The sequence below is a fragment of the Capricornis sumatraensis genome, chromosome 8 (genome assembly GCF_032405125.1).
Source record: "Capricornis sumatraensis isolate serow.1 chromosome 8, serow.2, whole genome shotgun sequence".
Lineage (NCBI taxonomy): Eukaryota > Metazoa > Chordata > Mammalia > Artiodactyla > Bovidae > Capricornis > Capricornis sumatraensis.
In genome coordinates, this window is record NC_091076.1 from 41,343,351 (window position 1) to 41,363,203 (window position 19,853).

At 49.7% G+C, this 19,853-nt stretch overlaps 1 protein-coding gene across 1 annotated transcript in view; it reads right to left on the reverse strand.

Annotated features, from left to right (window-relative positions):
- Positions 1-896: 896 nt before the first annotated feature.
- Positions 897-19,853, reverse strand: part of ME3 (malic enzyme 3) — a 227,137-nt gene continuing 208,180 nt past the window's right edge. Inside the window, exons 8-14 of the mRNA XM_068977703.1 lie at positions 11,075-11,172; positions 10,687-10,800; positions 8,272-8,377; positions 7,533-7,675; positions 6,896-7,069; positions 2,664-2,762; positions 897-1,058 (exon numbers count right to left, since the gene is read on the reverse strand). Coding sequence (XP_068833804.1) covers positions 897-1,058; positions 2,664-2,762; positions 6,896-7,069; positions 7,533-7,675; positions 8,272-8,377; positions 10,687-10,800; positions 11,075-11,172 — 896 coding nt within the window. The remainder of the gene's footprint in view (positions 1,059-2,663; positions 2,763-6,895; positions 7,070-7,532; positions 7,676-8,271; positions 8,378-10,686; positions 10,801-11,074; positions 11,173-19,853) is intronic.

Sequence of the window (19,853 nt, forward strand, 5' to 3'; positions counted from 1 at the left end):
ATTTAGCAGGGCCTTCCATTGTGGGGGCTGCAAGCTCGTCCCCTCCCAACCCTCCCCAGGGCTCTGCTGGACACGAGGGAGGTGAAGGCTATGACCAAACCTGGTATAAGAGACACTGTATGAAAGCTGTTTGAGTTTGCTGAACTACTTGAGAGTGTGAAGGCCTGGAGAGTTCATCCCTGAGTCAGGAACATGAAATCAAGTCTTCCCTCACGCTCCCCACGGTGCCCTTCCCCTCACAGCCTCTCTCCTGCCTTGGTTTGCTGCCCGACCCACATTTCTCTGGTTTTCCTTTTGGTAATAACCACAAAGGCATGCCCACACTCAGCAGCCCACAGGGCAGTGACCATTTCTGACTTGTGACTTGCTTTGAGCCAGACACTCAGCCCTCACGCCCTCTGAGTCTTGAAGGGTGTGTATTTGTCCAGCAGAGACTGAACTCCCTGGTGGGTGGGTCACCATGAAGCCTTCTCTTATGCCCTCATAGGAAGGATCCTCTCCCTTCTCTGAGCACACGACCTTTATCTGCAGTTCTTTCAGGGGCTTAACCACTTTCTCCCTGATGGCAAAATGCCTTGTGCCCATATTTCATCTCCTCTACTAGACCCCAGACCTTGTCAAGGCAGATTCTAGATTTCCACAAGGTCTAGCCAAAAGTTGGCAATTGGTGGATGAAGAAATTCTTGGGAAGGAAGCCTGAGGAGGGTTACAGGAAAGTGAACCCAAGGCCTCCTTCAGGGACAAAGCTCTTACTCATCTTATGCCTGGGCCTCTCCCCTCACACCAGAAAGTTCAAAGGAAAAACACAATGACAAGGATGGCCATTTTTGAACCCATTTATATTGTCAGTGTTACCCTGGGCTTCATCCAGCCCTATCCCAGCCTTTGAGGTTGCATCAGATGGTCTGAATATTCATGGCTTCCTCAGGCCAAGTGTAGCTGTCCAGCGTAAAGGAATCATATTCTGGAGTATAGACCAGGGACCTTACAAAAGCCTCCTTGTCCTCGGGCTCTGGGTAGTAGGAGGCCAGGTTGTGTTTGTACGCGAAGTCGAGGACCTAGGGAAAAATATGTGTGATTGAGGAACTGGCTCTAAGGAGGAGCCTGCCTGAAGACCCTTGCTTGGGAGCTTGTGGAAGGGGATACACCCGCGGCAGGCATGTGGCCCCTGAAGCCACTGGAGGGGAAGGAGCTAGAGCTTTCTGCCTCATAAGGGAGCTCTGACACAGTGGGATAAACAGTCTGGGTCAAGAGGCTTCAGGCTAAAGTCTGCTTCTGCTTCCGACTGCCTGTGGGTCCTTGCTAGTGATGCCATCCTGGCTGAGCCTCAGTCCTCGCATCTGTGAAGTGGGGGTAATGACAGCTTCCTCTGACATGGTGTGAGGATAAAGCTAGGTAGCAGGCAAAAGTGTTCAGTGCCTGATACTTTGTCTCTCCTAAACATGGCTTGAGTTGGGAGAACAGCTTGGACAATGTTCTTCGGGTATTAGCTTTGGCTTCACAAGAGTATGAAGCTAAATATCCCTGAAAGGAACTGGACAGGGTGGAGCTGGACTATCAGCTGGACAGTTGGGCTTGAGGACAACAAGCCCCACAGTCTGATTCTGGAACCCACACAGGACAACTCTTAGGGAGTGCATGCTGTCTGTCGTGCAATGCGTTTTCTGAAATTACTCTTAAACTTATAGAAAATGTAAAATATGTATTAATAGAAATAACAATATAATAAACCCTCACATATTTGTCATCCAGATGCAACAATTATCAGTGTCAGGCCAGTCTTTAGGGTGCTATGTTCTGGTTCTCTGAATACCCATCATCTCTGCATCGTCTGTTGGGTGACATTTATACTTAAGACTATTCCACGAACTTGATCACCCCATGGCCCAGCCATCCTGAGAGAGAAAGCATGAGCATCTACTCTGGCCAGAAAGGTGCCAAGCGTGGAGCTTTTTCAAGCTGTTCTCGTTTAATGTCCTCCAAAACTCTGGGAGGTGTTTAGTTGCTCAGTCCTGTCCAATTCTCTGCAACCCCGTGGACTGTAGCCCACCAGGCTCCTCTGTCCATGGGAGTCTCCAGACAAGAATACTGGAGTGGTTTGCCATCTCCTTCTCCAGAGAATTTTCCCAACCCAGGGATCGAACCCACATCTTCTGCTTGGCAGGTGGGTTCTTTACCATTGAGCCACCAGGGAAGACCCCAAACTCTGGGAGAGAGGAATTCTTTGGAAAAGAAGGAAACTGAGGCTCAGGGAGGTGCAGTGATTGTCCTGAGGAGCCTCTGCTGCTGACTGGCTGGGCTGGGACTCCACAGCCCAAGCTCTTTCCATGATGCTATGCAAGCTGACCTTTTTGTATAAATGGGCACTTATGATTCATTAAAAAAAAATCCCACCCACGTTCTGGTCCACAAAACTATGGACTTTGATGGCCTTTCTGCCTGGTATCTGAGGGGAAGTGCAGGAGCTTCCCAGAACTGCCCTGAGTGGGTGTCGGGATGGGGCTCGAGCTCCAGGCCAGAGTGTGTCAGCAGCCTTTGGGGAGCAGGCAGTATAGGCCAGGGAGCCAGGACATGTCCAGCGCTGCCCTCCCTTCAGTCCCCTTAGAGTCAGAGGGAGTTGACAAACGCCGCTACCCGTGTTACGGGGGTGAGGAGCCCCTTACTTTGATGGCGATTCTCAGAGACACGTCTCGGATGGTGCTGAGGGGCGGGTACAGTCTCCCCTGTGACAGATGGTGTTCAGAGACCTCTTGGGCAATTTGCTGGGGAGAGACAGGGAGAGGAGTAAGCTGATTTTCTGCCTTTCTAGAACAAGCCCGACCCAGTACACTGGAGACTCGCCTTACCCCCACAGGTGGCCAGTCACTGCCGTTTCCGCTGTTGTCTTGCCACTTCGTGGCCCTAGGGTGCTTAAAACTTAAGCTTACAACAAGGACATATCCTTTATGTCCTTTGAGACTAGCTGAGGCTTAAAACAACATGAGGCGCTCTGAATTCTGAAGGAAAATCACTAGGGCCAAAATGAATAAACTAGTGACTTGCAGAGCAGCTGGTAAAGAACCCGCCTGCCAGTGCAGGAGACGCAAAGAGGTGGATTTGATCCCTGGGTCAGGAAGATCTCCTGCAGAAGGGAATTCCGACCCACTCTGGTATTCTTGCCTGCAGAATCCCATGGACAGAGGAGCCTGGTGGGTTACAGGCCCTGCGGTCGCAAAAGTGGGACATGACTGGGCTAACTAAGCACGCGTGCACAGAGCAGACTCCGGGACCCCCCTGGCTGGCCTAGCCTGTTGCCTTGGGACGCCTGAGTCCCTCGCTTCCTAAGCTCCAACCCCTTCCACACACTTAGGAGCATCCTGGGCATCCATCATGACCGTCCTGTGTCTCTATATTCAGGGCTCCTTGATTCACTGTCCCAGCCCTGGCCCCGGTGAGGACTGGCTGCTTCTCCACCGAGTGACCCCACAATGGGCAGTACCTGCTCCCTGCATAAATGCTCCGAGCCTTCACCCTGGGACGCCCTCCCTGCTCCAGGGTTGCTCTCTGAGGGGCAGCCCTCCCCCGCAAGCCTCTTCCTCCTGCTAGGGGCCTGGTGCTCAGCCAGCCTTGCAGAACAGCCTTTTTGATGTGGCTCTGAGTGCACCCCCATCCTGCCTTCTTGTGTCAAGTTGCAATCTGGGGAAAAGCCACATGAGAAGTCTTGTGTCCCGGAACAGACCGGGAAAGGAGCTGGTCTTGCCTCAGAGTCTGGCAGACGGGAGGGACATGGGCCATATTTTCATGCTTGGCTTTCTGCTTTCCATTCACTCAGCCCAGCCTTCACAGAGCCCTGTGACTTGCCAGGCTCTGCACTAGGTGCAGAAGGGCATGGCGGAGAAGCCAGTCTTTTCCGTCCTGGAGGCTGGTGTCAGTGGAAAATGAATGATTAGAGTGATGGCAAGGAGAGGGGACAGACAGGCACAGACGAGGGCAGGGCCCAGCCCTCCAGGGGCCCCGCTGGTGGTCCAGTGGTTGAGACCCCATGCTTCTAGTGCAGGGGGTTTTGTTGTTTAGTCGCTAAGTCATGTCTGACTCGTTTGGGACTCCATGGACTATAGTCTGCCAGGCTCCTTGTTCATGGACTTCTCCAGGCAAGAATACTGCAGTGGTTTGCCATTTCCTCCTCCAGGGGATCTTCCCAACCCAGGGATTGAACCTGAGTCTCCTGTGTTGGCAGGTGGATTCTTTCCCACTGAGCTACCAGGGAAGCCCTCCAGTGTGGGAGACACAGGTGGATGCAAGTTCAGTCCCTGGTCAAGGAACCAAGATCCTACAATGCCTCGTGGTGAGGCAAAAAAAAAAAAAAGAAAGAAAATGAGGCAAGGCTGGTGACATGGGAGAGGAAGATGGAGCAGCTGAGGTAGAGGCAGGCAGCAGAGAGAGAAGGGTAAGACCCGGTTCAGAGAGAAGAGCCAGGCGCAAACTCACTCTTAATAAAAAAAGGCGTCCAGAAGAAAAGACAGAAGCTAAGACCTGAAGGGCCACGTATGAGTTCCTTGAAGAGAGGAGAAGGAAGAGCACACGAAAATTCTTGGAGAGGAGAGAGAGCATGACTGTGAAAAGGATGGATAGGCCGATGGCAGGGGGAGGGAAGGAGGGCCTGGGATGAACCGTGTGAAGGGGTTTGGACTTTCCTGGGAGCACCAACGAGCCATATAAAAGTCTGAAGTTTAGGAGACAAGAGAGCCTGTTCCTGGCTTCGAAGGATCCTCTTTGTGGAGCTGTCAAGGATGGATTGATCAGAGGGAAGCAGGATTCCCAGGGACAGATCTGCAGCTAGAAAGCTCCTGCAGTGACAAGTTAGATTGCAGTAGGTGTGGTTGCTTCTAAGACGCTGGGCATTGCCCATGCTCTGATGCAGCTTCAAGGCAAATTGCCTGGGGCCCTCCTGGCGCATTGCTCACAAGCCAGGTGACCCGGGGCAAGCAACTTAAACTCTCGGTGCCTGTTTCCTTGTCTATAACACAGGGATGATCGCTGTATTTTACCAGGCTGTCAAGATGACGAGATAGTGCATGTAAATCTCCTAAAATACATATTACTTTTTATATAGAGAAATCAGATGCAACTGAAGTTATCTTAATTTAAAAGCACCCTTTTCAGAAATGTAACCTGCCATGACTTTGAAGACCAGACTGTCAGCTCCAGGGAGGCAGGGGCCTTGTGCTCATAGCAAGTAACTGAGAAGTAGATTGAGGAGGGGTTTCTGCTTAATTCATGGACACTATTCTGGAAACTATGGAGCAGAACTGTCCCACAGCATGAGATGGGGGTTGGGCAGATGTCTCTAGGGGTTGCTCTGGCAACCGTGTTTCTGCACAACAGGGAAACTTCTTGCAGGCCAACTCCAAGCAGAAAGTGATTCTTCCTATCTAGTGGGAGTTTCAGACAGTTCTGCCCATGATCACCAAAGCACCACCACCACCAATCAGAGCAACCAGAAGAAATACAAACACAAAATACTTAGATAAGAGGGACAGAGAACCACAGCACAAAACCAGAGCTAGTGTGCACAAGGCTTGCGCGAGGCTGACGGGCCTCCAGGAGACATAGGAAGAAGGAACTTGGTGCGTGAAGCAGTTAGTTTCTTGGGGGGCTCATAGGAGCAGGGCTGGGTATGGCTGTGTGGAAGCCATTCTGTGTCATGCTGGTTTAGGGCTATCCCCAGTGCCCTGGTGAGAGGGGAACGCAGACACAGGCCAGAGATCACAGCTGAGCCTTTGGAGCTCACTGGGGATGAATGTATTTGATATTTGCTTATAGTTTTCAGAGTCCTTTGGACTGTAAGGAGATCAAACCAGTCAATCCTAAAGGAAATCAACCTGAATATTCACTGTAAGGGCTGATGCTGAAGCTAAAGCTCTAATACTTTGGCTACCTGATGTGTAGAGCTGACTCGTTGGAAAAGACCCTGATGCTGGGAAAGGTTGAAGGCAAAAGGAGAAAGGGGTGGCAGAGGATGAGATGGTTGGATGGCATCACCAACTCAATGGACATGAGTTTGAACACACTCTGGGAGATAGTGGAGGACAGAGGAGCCTGGTGTGCTGCAGCCCATGGGGTCGCAAAGAGTTGGACATGACTGAACGATGACAACAACATAGTTCGGATTAGCTTAACTTTCCAACAGAAACATTTCTACTGCCGTGGTTCCGCAGAGTGAAGATAAATGTGAAGTGCCTGGTATTTAGTAAGCGACTGATGAATGTCGGCCACTGTAGCTGTTATTAAAAACCATTATTTTGAACGTGGGCTCTCATTCTCAGTGAATTGTTTCACTGTTTTCACCGTGTCCAGTAAAGAGCCCTTCTGGGAGCTTTTCTAGTAAGGTTCCTGGGGCAGGTGTACACCCACATCTGTGCTCAAGATAGGGGTACTCAGAGCAGGCCAACCCAGCCTGCATCCTTCCTTATAGAAAGCTGCCCTAGTGGGGCTTATTTTGCTCCCGGTTACCAGGAACGTGGCCAGCACCCATGGTCGGAAGAATCGATTGCTTGTCATGGTTCATGAGCCCACTGTTTGAGGTGGCTTTGGTGACATTTCTGTTCTTGGCAGGCACACGAGTACTGCCGGGAGGCAGGGAGCCCCACCAGGTATGTCCCCTCAGTGCCAGGGCCTCCTGCCAACACCCCCTCCCACTGACTCTTCCTTACCCAGCTTTGCGCCCCTTAGAAACCCTGTGTGTGTTTTCAGAGATGTTCAAGCCTCAAGATGATCTTGAGAAGCTTGACATTGGAGCCCTTTGGAGAACCACTGAAGGACTTAGCGGGCAGGGAGCAGCAGAAACAAGACAAAGTGTCTTCAAGGACCAGGGTAGGCCCTCCCGGGAGCGCGCAGGAGCAGGGAACACGGATACCTCTGCCGTCAGGAGGAAGATCTCATCCGGGATGTGCCGGATCCCACCGGCGATGACTCCCAGGGCCACGCCGGGGAACACGTAGGCGTTGTTGCCCTGCCCAGGAAAGAAGGTCCTGCCATCTTCCAGAGTCACGCTTGGAAAAGGACTTCCGCTGGCAAAGATCCCTCGGCCCTGGGGGCGGGAAGAGAACCAGAGACGGAGCTTGGAGACGGGTTGCGGGAGTGATGGTGGCCTAGTCTGGTCTCCCGAACGTTGACCCCTTCTCCGGCTTCTCCCGAGTGCTCGGCGTTCTGCTGCGGGTGCTGAAAGCAGGCCTGTTCATCTGACTGGAAAGCCGAGCTTCCATCGGGCTCCCCGGCGGCCACAAAACCACCGGAAGGGGAAGGCGTGCCTTTCTAACTTGCCACCTCCCCAGAGAGCCAAGCCAGGTGTGCAGAGCCTACCAGCGCCTCGAGTTCTGGTCAAAGCTCTATGTGAGGGGACCCTGGGCACCAAGGCATAATGGTAAGAGCCGGGGCTTTGGAGCGAGACCTGGGTTTGGGGGCCAGCTCCATTTTTCTCCCCACCCTACTCATAGGGTGACTCATAGTCACTGAGTCCTCTCAGCCTGGGGCAGGAAGCACTCCCCGCTGACCTCGGTGACCCGGTAGCACTTCTCAGCCGTGCACTCGGCCTTGCTGGTGGGGTTGCTCAGGGCAAAGATGATAGGGTGTTCGTGGAAGGAGGCCATGTCCCTCAGGATCTGCTCCGTGAAGGCTCCTGCGATGGCGGCAACACCTACGGGGAGAAGGGGGGTAGTGGGGATGCCTACGCTTTATAAACACCCCATTCCTCTCCTGGTGGTGCTGGCGGGCGACTAGATACAGCGCAGAAGGCCAGGAGTCTTGGGGGGTGTCATCGGCCATGGGGACAACAGAGGATGAGAGAAAAGGGTCTTCCTGCTTGAGCTGGCTGAGACCCCCATTAAGTCCTAAGGGACCACTGGTCTGTCCCAGGCCCCTGGCCAGGGAAGATACACCTGTGAAGGCATTCCTGGCCACTGCCCTTTAGGGTGGGCTGCTCCCCCCAGGATAGGGGTGATGCCAGGGTCCCCTCCAAGGAGCTCATTTCATCTTGGTCAGAGACCAGCCTGCGTTTTTCCACTCTATGGAGTAATTCTGCATCATGAAGCCCAGCGTGGTGCCTCCGTTCTATGGTTCATATGCAGCAATACCTCAATAAAACTCAATAACTCAATAAAAGCACTGAATTGGACGTGAGGGGAAAGAGCTGCATCTCCACAGGTTGCTGAAGCCCCCTGGTTGAGCCTCAGTCTTCGCCTGCAAGTCAAGAGAATTAGCTGGGCTGAGCAGTGGGCCGCCCCCTCCTCCTACCTATGATGGCTGTGGGCTTCACCAGCCTCACCACCTCCTCCAGAGAGTTCACTTCGGGGTGGTCCTGGGCAAACATCTCCTTTTCATGGTTCAGGTGGCTCCTCCCCTGCAGGGAAAGGAAGAGCACGATGCAGCTGTGGTGATGAGAACCACCGGGTAGGGTGGGGATGTTCCGGAGACTCTCAGAACCTTTCCTGCAGAGCCCTGTGCTTTGGGCTGAGCTGTCAGAAGTGTTGAGGCCCATCCTCTAGATTGGAACCTGAGGTGGAAGCTAAGGATTTGAAACGTGAATGTTGTGTGTGTGTGTGTTTCTTTAATCCAAACCACATATGGAGAATCCAATAAAGCCTTTCTTTGAGCTGCTCGGGTTGTGGCTTCCTAGGCCAGGACAGAAAGGCTCGGAGGAAACGCCTGAGTCTAACTGAGACTCTTGACCCCAAGACATACAACACACAGGCCCAGTGAGGGATGGGGGCCCAAGGCACCCAGCATCGGGGTGTATTTGATAAGAGCCATTAACCTCCCCATGGGGTCGCAAGGAGTCAGACACACGATGGAGTGACGGAACTGAAACTGAAATTAACCTCTCCAGTGCCTCCCTGGTGGCTCAGATGGTAAAGAATCTGCCTGCAGTGCAGGAGACCCGAGTTTGATCCTTGACTCAAAAAGATCCCCTGGAGAAGGGCATGGCAACCCACTCCAGTATTCTTGCCCGGAGAATCCCATGGACAGAGGAGCCTGGTGGGCTACAGACCATGGGGTCGCAAAGAGTGGGACATGACTGAGCAACTAACACTTTCTCTTTCGTTAACCTCCCTATAAATAAGAATAAGCTGGGATCCAGAACTGGCTTGCAATGGCTGGCTGCTCCCAGTGAGCTCGAGATTCTTTCCACTTCTTCCTTTACAAATTTTATTGGAGTCTAGTTTATTTGCAGTGCTGTGTTAGTTTCAGATATACAGCACAGTGATTCAGTCATACATATGCATATATTCATTCTTTTGCAGGTTCATTTCCTATATAGGTTATTACAGAATATTGAGTGGAGTTCCTTGTGCTATACAGAAGGTCCTTGTTGGTTATCTATTTTATACATAGTAGTGTTTGCATGTTAATCCCAAGCTCCTAAATTTTCCCTCCCTCCCATATTTCCTTCCCTCCCATATTTCCCCTTTGGTGAAGGTAAATTTGTTTTCCAAGTCTGTGAATCTGTTTCTGTTTTACAAATAAGTTCATTTTGTGTGTGTGTCATATTAAAAAATTAGATTCACACAGGAGTGATATGTGCCATTTGTCTTCCTCTGTCTGACTTACTTCACATTGTGTTAGATTCCTTCCATGTCTTCACATAGGAGGCAGAGGGTCACAGGCTGGTCAAGGATGACTCCCTTGGGTCAATTGGTCCCACGAGAACCGGAGTGAGAATGGCAGCTCTGACAGACCATGGAGGAGGGGCGAGCTCAGTTGAGCAAAGTGATAATGAAAGGTGGGCAAGAGGCAAGCGTGGCAGCCTGCACCCATGCCTGGACCACGCTCTGGAAGGCTCTGGGCCAGGAGGCGGGGTCCAGGTCCCGGTCCCCTCCAGTGGGAGTCTGCCCTGAGAGGGTCTGTTGCTGCTTGTGGGGGACTCCACTATTCTTGGCTGAGACCCTCTTGTTCCCATCTCTGTCTTAAAAAAAAAAATCTCTCATGGACACATTCTATGTTAGTGGAATTTGGGGAATTAAAACATGGAGCTCCGAGTGAAATCCTAAGGAAGGAGGCCATCCAGCTGGGCCCTCAGCACACTGCAGTCAGAAGCTGGACTGTCTCCCTTACTCATTCCTTCACCAATGCCTCAGATATCAATTATGTTCTTATCACATGCTGGACACGGATATCAAGACTTACAGCCTCACGGGGAGGGAGACCAGCAGAGGGGTGCCAGCCCCATAACGTGACAAGTGTAATATCAATACACGAAGGGCAGACGGCAGTTTCCTCTAGGAGACTAACTAAGACCTCAATGCTCAAGGAACACTGCTTGAAGGAGGTGACAGATGGGGCTGAGCGGGCATGTGGGAAGGGAGATGGGCACTCGTTCCAGGCAGAGGAACAACTTATGCAAAGATGGGGAAGAAAGGGAGCATGTCACTTTGGGACAACTGTGGTTTAATACGGCTGGAGGTGAGTGCGAGACAGGAAGCAGGGAGATGAGGCTGGGAGCAGGAGGCAGACACACTCGCACGCACATTCAAAGCTTTTGGACAAGAGTGTTAAGGCTCCTGCGGGATGAGTCATTTGCTGTGGAGATCAGGACACTGCTGTCCTGCTCTCTATTCTGTCTGAGCAGTTTGCCCCCTGGAAGATCTCCTCCAGTCCCCTTCCGAGAGTTGCAGGTCTCAGGAAACCTGCAGGTCTCCAGACTGACAGTACCTTGACAATGAGCCCCTTGGAGTCCACCATCCAGATCTTCCTTGTGGCTTCTGCTTTGGGTACACCTTCTTTCTCTAGGGCCATGACAAGGAGGTGGGCAATGCCCATGGCTGCCTGCGAGGTGGTATTCAGACAAAAGGCCAGAGCTACTCAGGATTTATCAGACACTTCGCCAAGATCCTCCCTTCTTCGCCCAGTCCTCCCAGGAGGCCTTGTTAAGGCCCTGCCTCGAGATACCCAAATGGTGGGGCCCAGGCGGGTGCAATGATCACCATGCTTCTGGGCTGTTTCCTCTCCTCCGGAGCCCAGAAGGCATCCCCTTGTTTCTCCTCCCGGTATTCTTATTCTCCTTCTGGAGCGACTGTAGAGAGCCCTCGGGGGGACTCACCTCACCAGCACCTTGGAAAACAAACACATGATTGGAGAGCTTGTTCTTGGTGATCCGCAGAGCAGCCAGGATCCCTGCCACGGCCACAGAGGCTGTGCCTGCAACAGAGTGGACTGAGATGACCGTCTGGCCCCCGGGCCCCCCCGCCAAGACCCTTGGCAGAGTTCTCCGTACCTAGAACCTGTGATGGAACAAGCAGCTTTCCCTCACCCTCACAGAGTCAAGCCTGTAGGCATGCAGGGTGTCCAGCAACTCTCTTTCGCATAATACTCTGCACGCAGGGGTGTGTCATAGCACTCCAGTGCTTCAGAACAGAAATTAACAAATATTATTGCAATGAAAGAGAGGCAGAGCTGCTGAGGGCACAGGTCCTTCAGAAATGAAGGTCTGGGTCATCTTACTAAGGGACACTGGCAAGCCGAGGTCTTGTCGGAGAATAAGCGAACATGGCATGGGAGGCTGAGGAAGAAATACATAAACACCAACCATGGCTGTATGACTGGTGATAGAAACGAGGGATGTAGTAACCATGCAAAGTTCCTTCCTTGACTATCATGTGATGGAATGGTTCATATTAACTAATTTACTCTCCCTTTTTCTTCCTCTTATAAGTTTTGTTGAAGGTTAATTCTACAATTCAGCCTCTGGATAACAGAGTTTTCAAATGTGACTTAGTTGGAAGAGTAGTTAATCTTGCCCAGATTTGTGACTATCTTCCAGATATAAATATGTGGATTGAAAAAAAAGTGCACACTGTCAGAGTTGAGAGTTAATGCTTATTTGGGGGCAAAATGAGGACATTAGCCCGGGAGACAGCCTTTCAAATAGTTCTGGGAACTACTCAGCAGCGATGAGGGGGAGGTCAGTATACATGTGATTTTAGGGAAGAGGGCACTGCAGTCAAGTACACATTTTGGCAGGAAGGCTGCTGCTAGTCACCAGAAGGTTATTCCTGGTCACGAGAAGCAGATGTCTCCACTAATGACTTTATGCTTTTGCAGATATGACAAGATGCAAGAAACTGGGTTCATAAAATCTTCTTCTGAAAATATCTAACTATCTGAAGGCCTGTTCTGCCTGTTTTTCCCAGGGCACAGAGGACCCCATCCTTATTGCTGCCCTGAACTCCTTTCAGGGTGTGTTGAAGGTTGGCGACTGCAGGGGCCAGAGACTTCATTCTTGTTGAAACAGACGATGAGCGACATTCTTTAGCTGGTAAACAAAAGAACTGTGGAGACTGCCTCTCCGCATTTCAGGGAGAAGGTAAGAATGTCTGCACCAGTTGGAAAGATAGTTGCATTTTATTAGGCATTTTGTTAGGATTGTTTATATTGTCATCTGGAAGTATCAATGTGTAGAATGGGTGTGCACTGATGCTGAACATCCAAAAGGGTGGGCTCTGCCAGTTACTGGATAATTGTTGCTCCTTGGTCTGCAAACCACTTTCCAGCCTTACCAGTTGGCTTTATGGTGGGCTATGCCAATAGGGGGTGCCAGGGGGTGACCGAACGGCTAAATGAGGAGGGAAAGAACACTTTTCAGCATCCCCACCTGGGAAGATTGCTTGGTAAAATGTAAGACATTCAGTTAAATCTGATTTTTAGATAAACAAGAAATGTTTTTTTTAAGCATGTGTTCCATGCATTATTATATAAATATTCTAAAAACTTATTTGTCTGAAACTCAAATTTAGCTGATCATCTGCATTTTTGTTTTTGCTAGATCTGGCAACTCCATTGCCTTGGTTTTTTTTTTTTTTTTTTTTTTTTTACTCTTACAGCAGCAGTTTGTTCCAGAAGCAGTGGTTAAATCCACTTTGCACTTTGTCCATTACTTCTAGAACTAACCTCATAGAGCTCCCTACCTCATCTTCCCTACGTTACCCCAGCCTATGGGGGTGGTAGCAGATCCTTAGTATTTCTTCTTGGCTTTTCAGTTCTTTAATGTATAATCCACAAGTGTTTATGTCAAATTTTCTTTGTTAAAACCACTGATTTGGATGCTGACAGAGTCACAGTAAAGTACCTGCAGCTGGCAATGCTAAGCATTTAGGATGATCAAAGAAAAGGAAATTCAAGTGGGATTGTTTATGGCTGGTTAAAATTATACAAATAAAAAAGAAATCAATATTATCTCTGGCTGGTGAGGGAGGAGGGAAAAGAGTAAAGTCCCAGCCCACATTCCATTCTAAAGTGCTACAATCCTTTTTGGAAAACTATTTCCCAATATGAACCAAGGCATAAAATGTTTTTGCCCTTTGACCTCATGCTTCTACTTTTGGGAATCTATGTATGAAAAAAATCCAAAAGGTATGTTGTAGGGTATTTATGACACTGTCACTTATAACACAGAATGACTGGAAAAAACAAAAAATCAACAAAAGAGTGACGTTTAAGTAAATTAGCTTATGTAGACACTGAGTAGGATATTGCAGCCATTAAAAATGTTCCTTATGATAGCAACATAGAAAATGCCATGAAGTTAGTAACTGACAGCACAGATTATTCAGAGTGCTTTATAAGTCTTTTTTTTTTTTCAGAGTGCTTTATAAGTCTTAATGTAAAGACATTTAATTGTATCATAATCATCCCCATTTTACAGACTGGGAAAGTGAGGTATGGAGCAGTTTGCTGAGTTGGCCAAGATCACATAACAGAGTGAACTCGGGGAATCAGGCTCTTGCGCTGGTGCTCTTAACCCCTCCTATATGTCACTTAATTAGTTGGAAGGATGTGCGAGCATGCTCAGTCGTGTCCAGCTCTGTACGATCCTACGTAGCCCGCCAGGCTCCTCTGTCCATGGGATGGTCCAGGCAAGAATACTGGAGTGTGCTGCCATTTCCTACTCCAGGGACTCTAAATAAACACATTCACTCGCTATGGAGATGCCGGGATTGAATCCAGGGCCTCATACATGCAAATCATGTAATTAGTTGGAAGGAAGAGAACATTAAAACAGTCTACATAACCATGATTCTAACTGTATCAAAGTAAGCCAGAAAGAAAAACACCAATACAGTATACTAACACATATATATGGAATTTAGAAAGATGGCAATGACGACCCTGTATGCAAGACAGGAAAAAAGACACAGATGTGTATAACGGACTTTTGGACTCAGAGGGAGAGGGAGAGGGTGGGATGATTTGGGAGAATGGCATTCTAACATGTATACTATCATGTAAGAATTGAATTGCCAGTCTATGTCTGACGCAGGATACAGCATGCTTGGGGCTGGTGCATGGGGATGACCCACAGAGATGTTATGGGGAGGGAGGTGGGAAGGGGGTTCATGTTTGGGAACGCATGTAAGAATTAAAGATTTTAAAATTAAAAAAAGAAAAATAAATAAATAAAAATAAATAAATAAATAAATAAAACAAACAAACAAAAAAACAAAATATACACACAGAATCTGGATGGTGTTGTAAAATACTAATGGTTGCAGGGTGAGAATAGGAGTGTATTTTTCATTTCTGTGTCCAGTTTTCCATTGGACAGAGAGCAAGTTTTCACCTCATCTAGTTCTATTTCAGGACAGCCTTGAAGAAAGGCAATGAAAGAATCCCAAAGAAAGGCAATGCTGAAGAGTGTTCAAACTACTGCACAATTGCTCTCATCTCACACACTAGCAAAGTCATGCTCAAAATTCTCCAAGACAGGCTTCAATTCAACAGTACATGAACTGTGAACTTCCAGATGTTCAAGCTGGATTTAGAAAAGGCAGAGGAACCGGAGATCAAATTGCCAACATCAGCTGAATCATCAAAAAGGCAAGAGAGTTCCAGAAAAACATCTACTTTTTATTGACTACGCTAAATTCTTTGACTGTGGATCACAACAAACTGTGGAAAATTCTTAAAGAGATGGGAATACCAGACCACTTTACCTGCCTCCTGAGAAACCTGTATGCAGGTCAAGAGGCAACAGTTAGAACCATATGTGGGACAATAGACTGGTTCCAAATCGGGAAAGGAGTCCGTCAAGGCTGTATATTGTCATCCTGCTTATTTAACTTCTATGCAGAGTACATCATGAGAAACGCTGGACTGGAAGAAGCACAGGCTGGAATCAAGATTGCCCGGAGAAATATTAATAACCTCAGATATGCAGATGACACCACCCTTATGGCAGAAAGTGAAGACGAACTAAAGAGCCTCTTGATGAAAGTGAAAGAGGAGAGTGAAAAAGTTGGCCTAAAGGTCAACATTCAGAAAACGAAGATCATGGCATCTGGTCGCATCACTTCATGGGAAATAGATGGGGAAACAATGGAAACAGTGAGAGACTTTACATTTTTGGGCTCCAAAATCACTGCAGATGGTGACTGCAGCCATGAAACTAAAAGACACTTGCTCCTTGGGAAAAAAGCTATGACCAACCTAGATAGCATATTCAAAAGCAGAGACATTACTTTGCCAACAAAAGTCCATCTAGTCAAAACTATGGTTTTTCCAGTAGTCACGTATGGATGTGAGAGTTGGACTATAAAGAAAGCTGAGCGCTGAAGAATTGATGCTTTGGAATTGTGGTGTTGGAGAAGATTCTTGAGAGTCCCTTGGACTGCAAGGAGATCCAATCAGTCCATCCTAGAGGAAATCAGTCCTGAATATTCATTAGAAGGACTGATGCTGAAGCTGAAACTCCAATACTTTGGCCACCTGATGTGAAGAACTGGCTCATTGGAAAAGACCCTGATGCTGGGAAAGATTGAAGGCAGGAGAAGGGGACAACAGAGGATGAGACAGTTGGATGCATCACTGACTCAATGGACATGAGTTTGAGTAGACTCCAGGAGTTGGTGGTGGACAGGGAAGCCTGGCGTGCTGCAGTTCATGGGGTCGCAAAGAGTCAGACACGACTGAGCGAGGGAACTGAACTGAACTGAACTGAACTCTGCCTCCCGAAAGAGATGTACCAAACATAGAACACCAGGTGGCGCCAGAGACATTTCATCAGGGGACCTCTCAAGGACCCTGCCTTCTTGATGGAGCTTGTCCTCCTTGGATGTCAAGTGTCTCTGTGGTTAAACCTGCAGGCTGAACAACAGCTTACCTGCAGAAATTCAGTGCTGGATGGAGAGCATGACAGCCAACAATGGTACAGATGAGGAAACTGAGGCCAGAGAAGGACAATGGCTTCCCCTGTCAGTCACCAAGTAAAGCGTAGTAAACAGGAAGTAACGCAGGTAAACCCGGGTGCTGTTCCTGCCCGCTGCCTGGTCTGTGCAGCTCAGACAGCCTTTCCTGACTCTGGAGTTGAAGGCAGCAGCAGTGGCCTCCTGGGCTTTCCCTGTGGGGGTGGGGGGGAACCTGCGAAGCAGGTGGTAGTGGAGGTAGGGAAGTGAACTTCGGCTGTGGACATAATTGTTCAGCTGTGACTCTGGAAGTGGTGGAAAACACAAAAGCTAGGGAAATCTGATCGAAAAGAGTCGAAAATGTTCAAAGAATACAATGGCAACCTCTCCGAATTGATTGTTCTCACCGTGACCTTGGCTCTGTGCTATGTATATGCTTGCCTGCATTTATTTCTTCATTTACTGTTTACAACAACTCTGGGAAATAGGTACTACTGAGCATTCTTTTTTTTCTCCCAGCCCCCTCTCAGAAATGGAAAGAGAAGTTCAGGAAAATAAAAACAGCCAGGAGAAAAGTGAATTCTCTGACCATTAGGCCTATAAAACCTCTGCCTCCGGTCCGTACACTTCGCCTTTCCTCCTGTTACAGGGATGAATGATCCCTGCTCTTAGCGAAAGCCACCTCTGGGTGTGGACTGGACCCTGCCAGGTATACCTACTCCAGGAGTTTGCTTTGTAATTCTCTTCCTTTCCCTCCTCTGGCATCCTCAACTGCTCCCTTTCTAGTGGACCACTGCCATCAGCATGCAAATACGTCGTCAAGTCGCCATCCTTAGAAAGCCTCTTCTTGACCCTATGTCGTTGCCACCCCATTTTTTTTGTTGCCACTGTTGTTTAATCACTGAGTCGTGTCCCACTCTTTTGTGACCCCATGGACTATAGCGTGCCAGGCTCCTCTGTCCATGGGGTTTCTCAGGCAAGAATACTGGAGTCGGTTACCATTTCCTTTTCCAGGGGATATTCCTGACTCAGAGGGTGAACCCATGTCTCCTGCATTGGCAGGTGGGTTCTTTACCACTGAGCCACCTGGGAAGCCCACCCTGCCTCCTACTTCCCTTTATAGCCGAGTTCCTTTATAGAGCTTGATACTCTCATTGCTGGCTTCCCTGGTGGCTCAGATGGTAAAGAATCTGCCTACAACGCAGCAGACCTGGGTTCGATCCCTGGGTTGGGAAGATCCCCTGGAGAAGGAAATGGCTACCCACTCCAGTATTCTTGCCTGGGGAATCCCATGGACAGAGGAGCCTGGTGGGCTGTAGTGGATGGAGTTGCAAAGAGTCGGACACGACTGGGCAGCCAACACTTTCATACTCATGGTCTGCATTTCTTTGCTTCTTGGTCTCCCTGAAACCCAGTCCCATCCAGCGAATCTCCTGTCTTGATGCCACCAGTTCCTCCCCCTTGTCAAGCTCAGTGTCAGTCCTCAGCCCCGCTCCTCCCTGACCTTTCATTACCATTCAATACTGGTGCTCATTCTTTCCTATGGGAAACTCTGCACGTGGCTTCTGGAACCTCATGGTCATTGGCTCCCTTGCTGGCTACTTCTCATTCTCCTTTCTGGGATCTTCCTCCGAGTTCATCCTCTGAAGAGGCCAGTGACCCTAATCACAGTCGAGAACTCAAGAGGGAAAACAGCAGTTCTCAACTCCTGTGTTAGAAAGTTTGGCAAATAAAGTCAGCTCCATCATTAACTTTCATTTAAGTTTCATAAAGTTTCATTAAAGTGAATGAGGAGGAGGAGGAGGGTCTTGGGTTATGCATTAAGGATTTAAAAACAGAGAGGAAGGAAGCTGCTTAGCTTTCTGGAATCAATCACCTAGAGAAGCCTGGGGGTCCAGTGTAACATCGCTTGCGCCCACACACGCCACGGGCAGCTGAAGGCATGGTTGTTTGTTCCTTGTTCATGATGAAAGAAAAACAAATTTTCCTTTTCAGAGGGAGCTTTCCATAATTGCACTTCCCGCAAACTGAGTACTGGAGGTTGTAGGTACAGAAAAGAGCGTAGAAGGACAAGCTGAAAATGTAGTTGCTATTGGGCTTTTAGCAGTCACTTTTAAATTTTATTTATTTTTAATTTTTAATTAATTGTCACTTTTGACAAAGTTGAAGAAGGTTCTATCCTAAACCATGGGTTATCAGAGAAAAGGGGAAGAACTGGCTATGTCTCAGGTGAGACGAGGCTGCCATCCTGGGCAATGAGGACAGGGAGTTAGGCTCCGCCAGGGTGTGGCCAAGGGGCCTGGAGGCTTGGAGCCGGGGCACTGGGAGGCCTCTTGAATAAGGTTGGACCCACTTTCACAAGTGGGCTGGTCACCTTCTGGTGGCTCAGATGGTAAAGAATCCGCCTGCAGTGCGGGAGAGCTGGGTTTGATCCCTGGGTTGGGAAGATCCCCTGGAGAAGGGAAAGGCTACCCACTCCAGTATTCCGGCCTGGAGAATCCCATGGACAGAGGAGCCTGGTGGGCTCTAGCCCCTAGGGTCGCAAAGAGTCGGACACGACTGAGTGATTTTCAGTAGGGGGAGAGGCAGCAGACCCCTGAGAGCTGGAAACAGCCCCCCGGCGTCCTGGAAACAGGGCAGACCAGCTGGACAGACGTCAGAGCTGGGCCGCTCTTCCCTCTCTGCCCCTTTCCCACCATCCCCGCACCTGAGTCCGGGGTATTTTGCAATACTGTGCCAAGTGGGTGACCATTGCCCAGTGTCACTCCTGGGCTCCTGGTGAAGGATGGGGTCATCTTGGGGGCTGTGGAACAGGTTTGGCCCTGGGTGGGGTATCCTAGTGGGGGGCGGCACTGAGGTTTGAGTCTTGAGGACAAAGAGAAATTGGCCAAGAGCAGAAAAGAGTTCCAGGCAGGGGGACCAGCACATTCAGAATTGCAGAGCTGGCATGAAACCCATGGGGCTGAGGAAGCCAGGGGGCTGCAGAAACAGCGTGGGTGCGGAGAGTGGGGAGGGGCGAGGTGGAACCCGCCTCGCTTCTCAGCCCCGCCCCGTCCTGCGCTCACACTGGTCCTCACCCCGCTCCCATCAAAGCCGCTCTGTTTCAGCCCTCCCTCCCTCCCACCCTTAGGTGTGTTGCGAGCCTGCGGTGCACCAGGCGTTTCAGTACTTGGTACCGGAACCGTCTCCGGTTACATGCCTGTTCCTGCCTCTACCTCACTACAGCCCTTACGATAACCTGGGTGCCATAAACAGAGGGAGTGGCGGTGGGAACATTTAACAGCGGATCGGCAGAGTGTCGGTCCAGCCAGGACTGATGCTCACCTTAGCGAAGCATCCTGGTCTTTCTGGCAGTACTGGCTGAGTGCCTTTCGTGACTGTCAATACGATCATGTTCCTCTTACAGGTAAGGAAAAGAAGGCTGTGAGGAGTTAAGCCACTTGGCCAAAGTCCCAAAGCAGAAATCCCAAAGTTGGGGATTTCGACCTAGGCTTGTCTTGGAAATACAGCTCAGGGGTAGAGCATCTGACGGCAGACCCAGGCTTGTCTGAATCCAGCATCTGACGGTTAAGCACCCGGGCTCACAGATGAAAATTTGAAAGCGTGAGGGCTGACGGTGGCCCGGCACACACTGCAGGCCCCCTGAGCGGCCGTCTGCTCTCAGGAACGAGGCAGGTCTTGAGGGCAGGGAAGGTCCAAGGA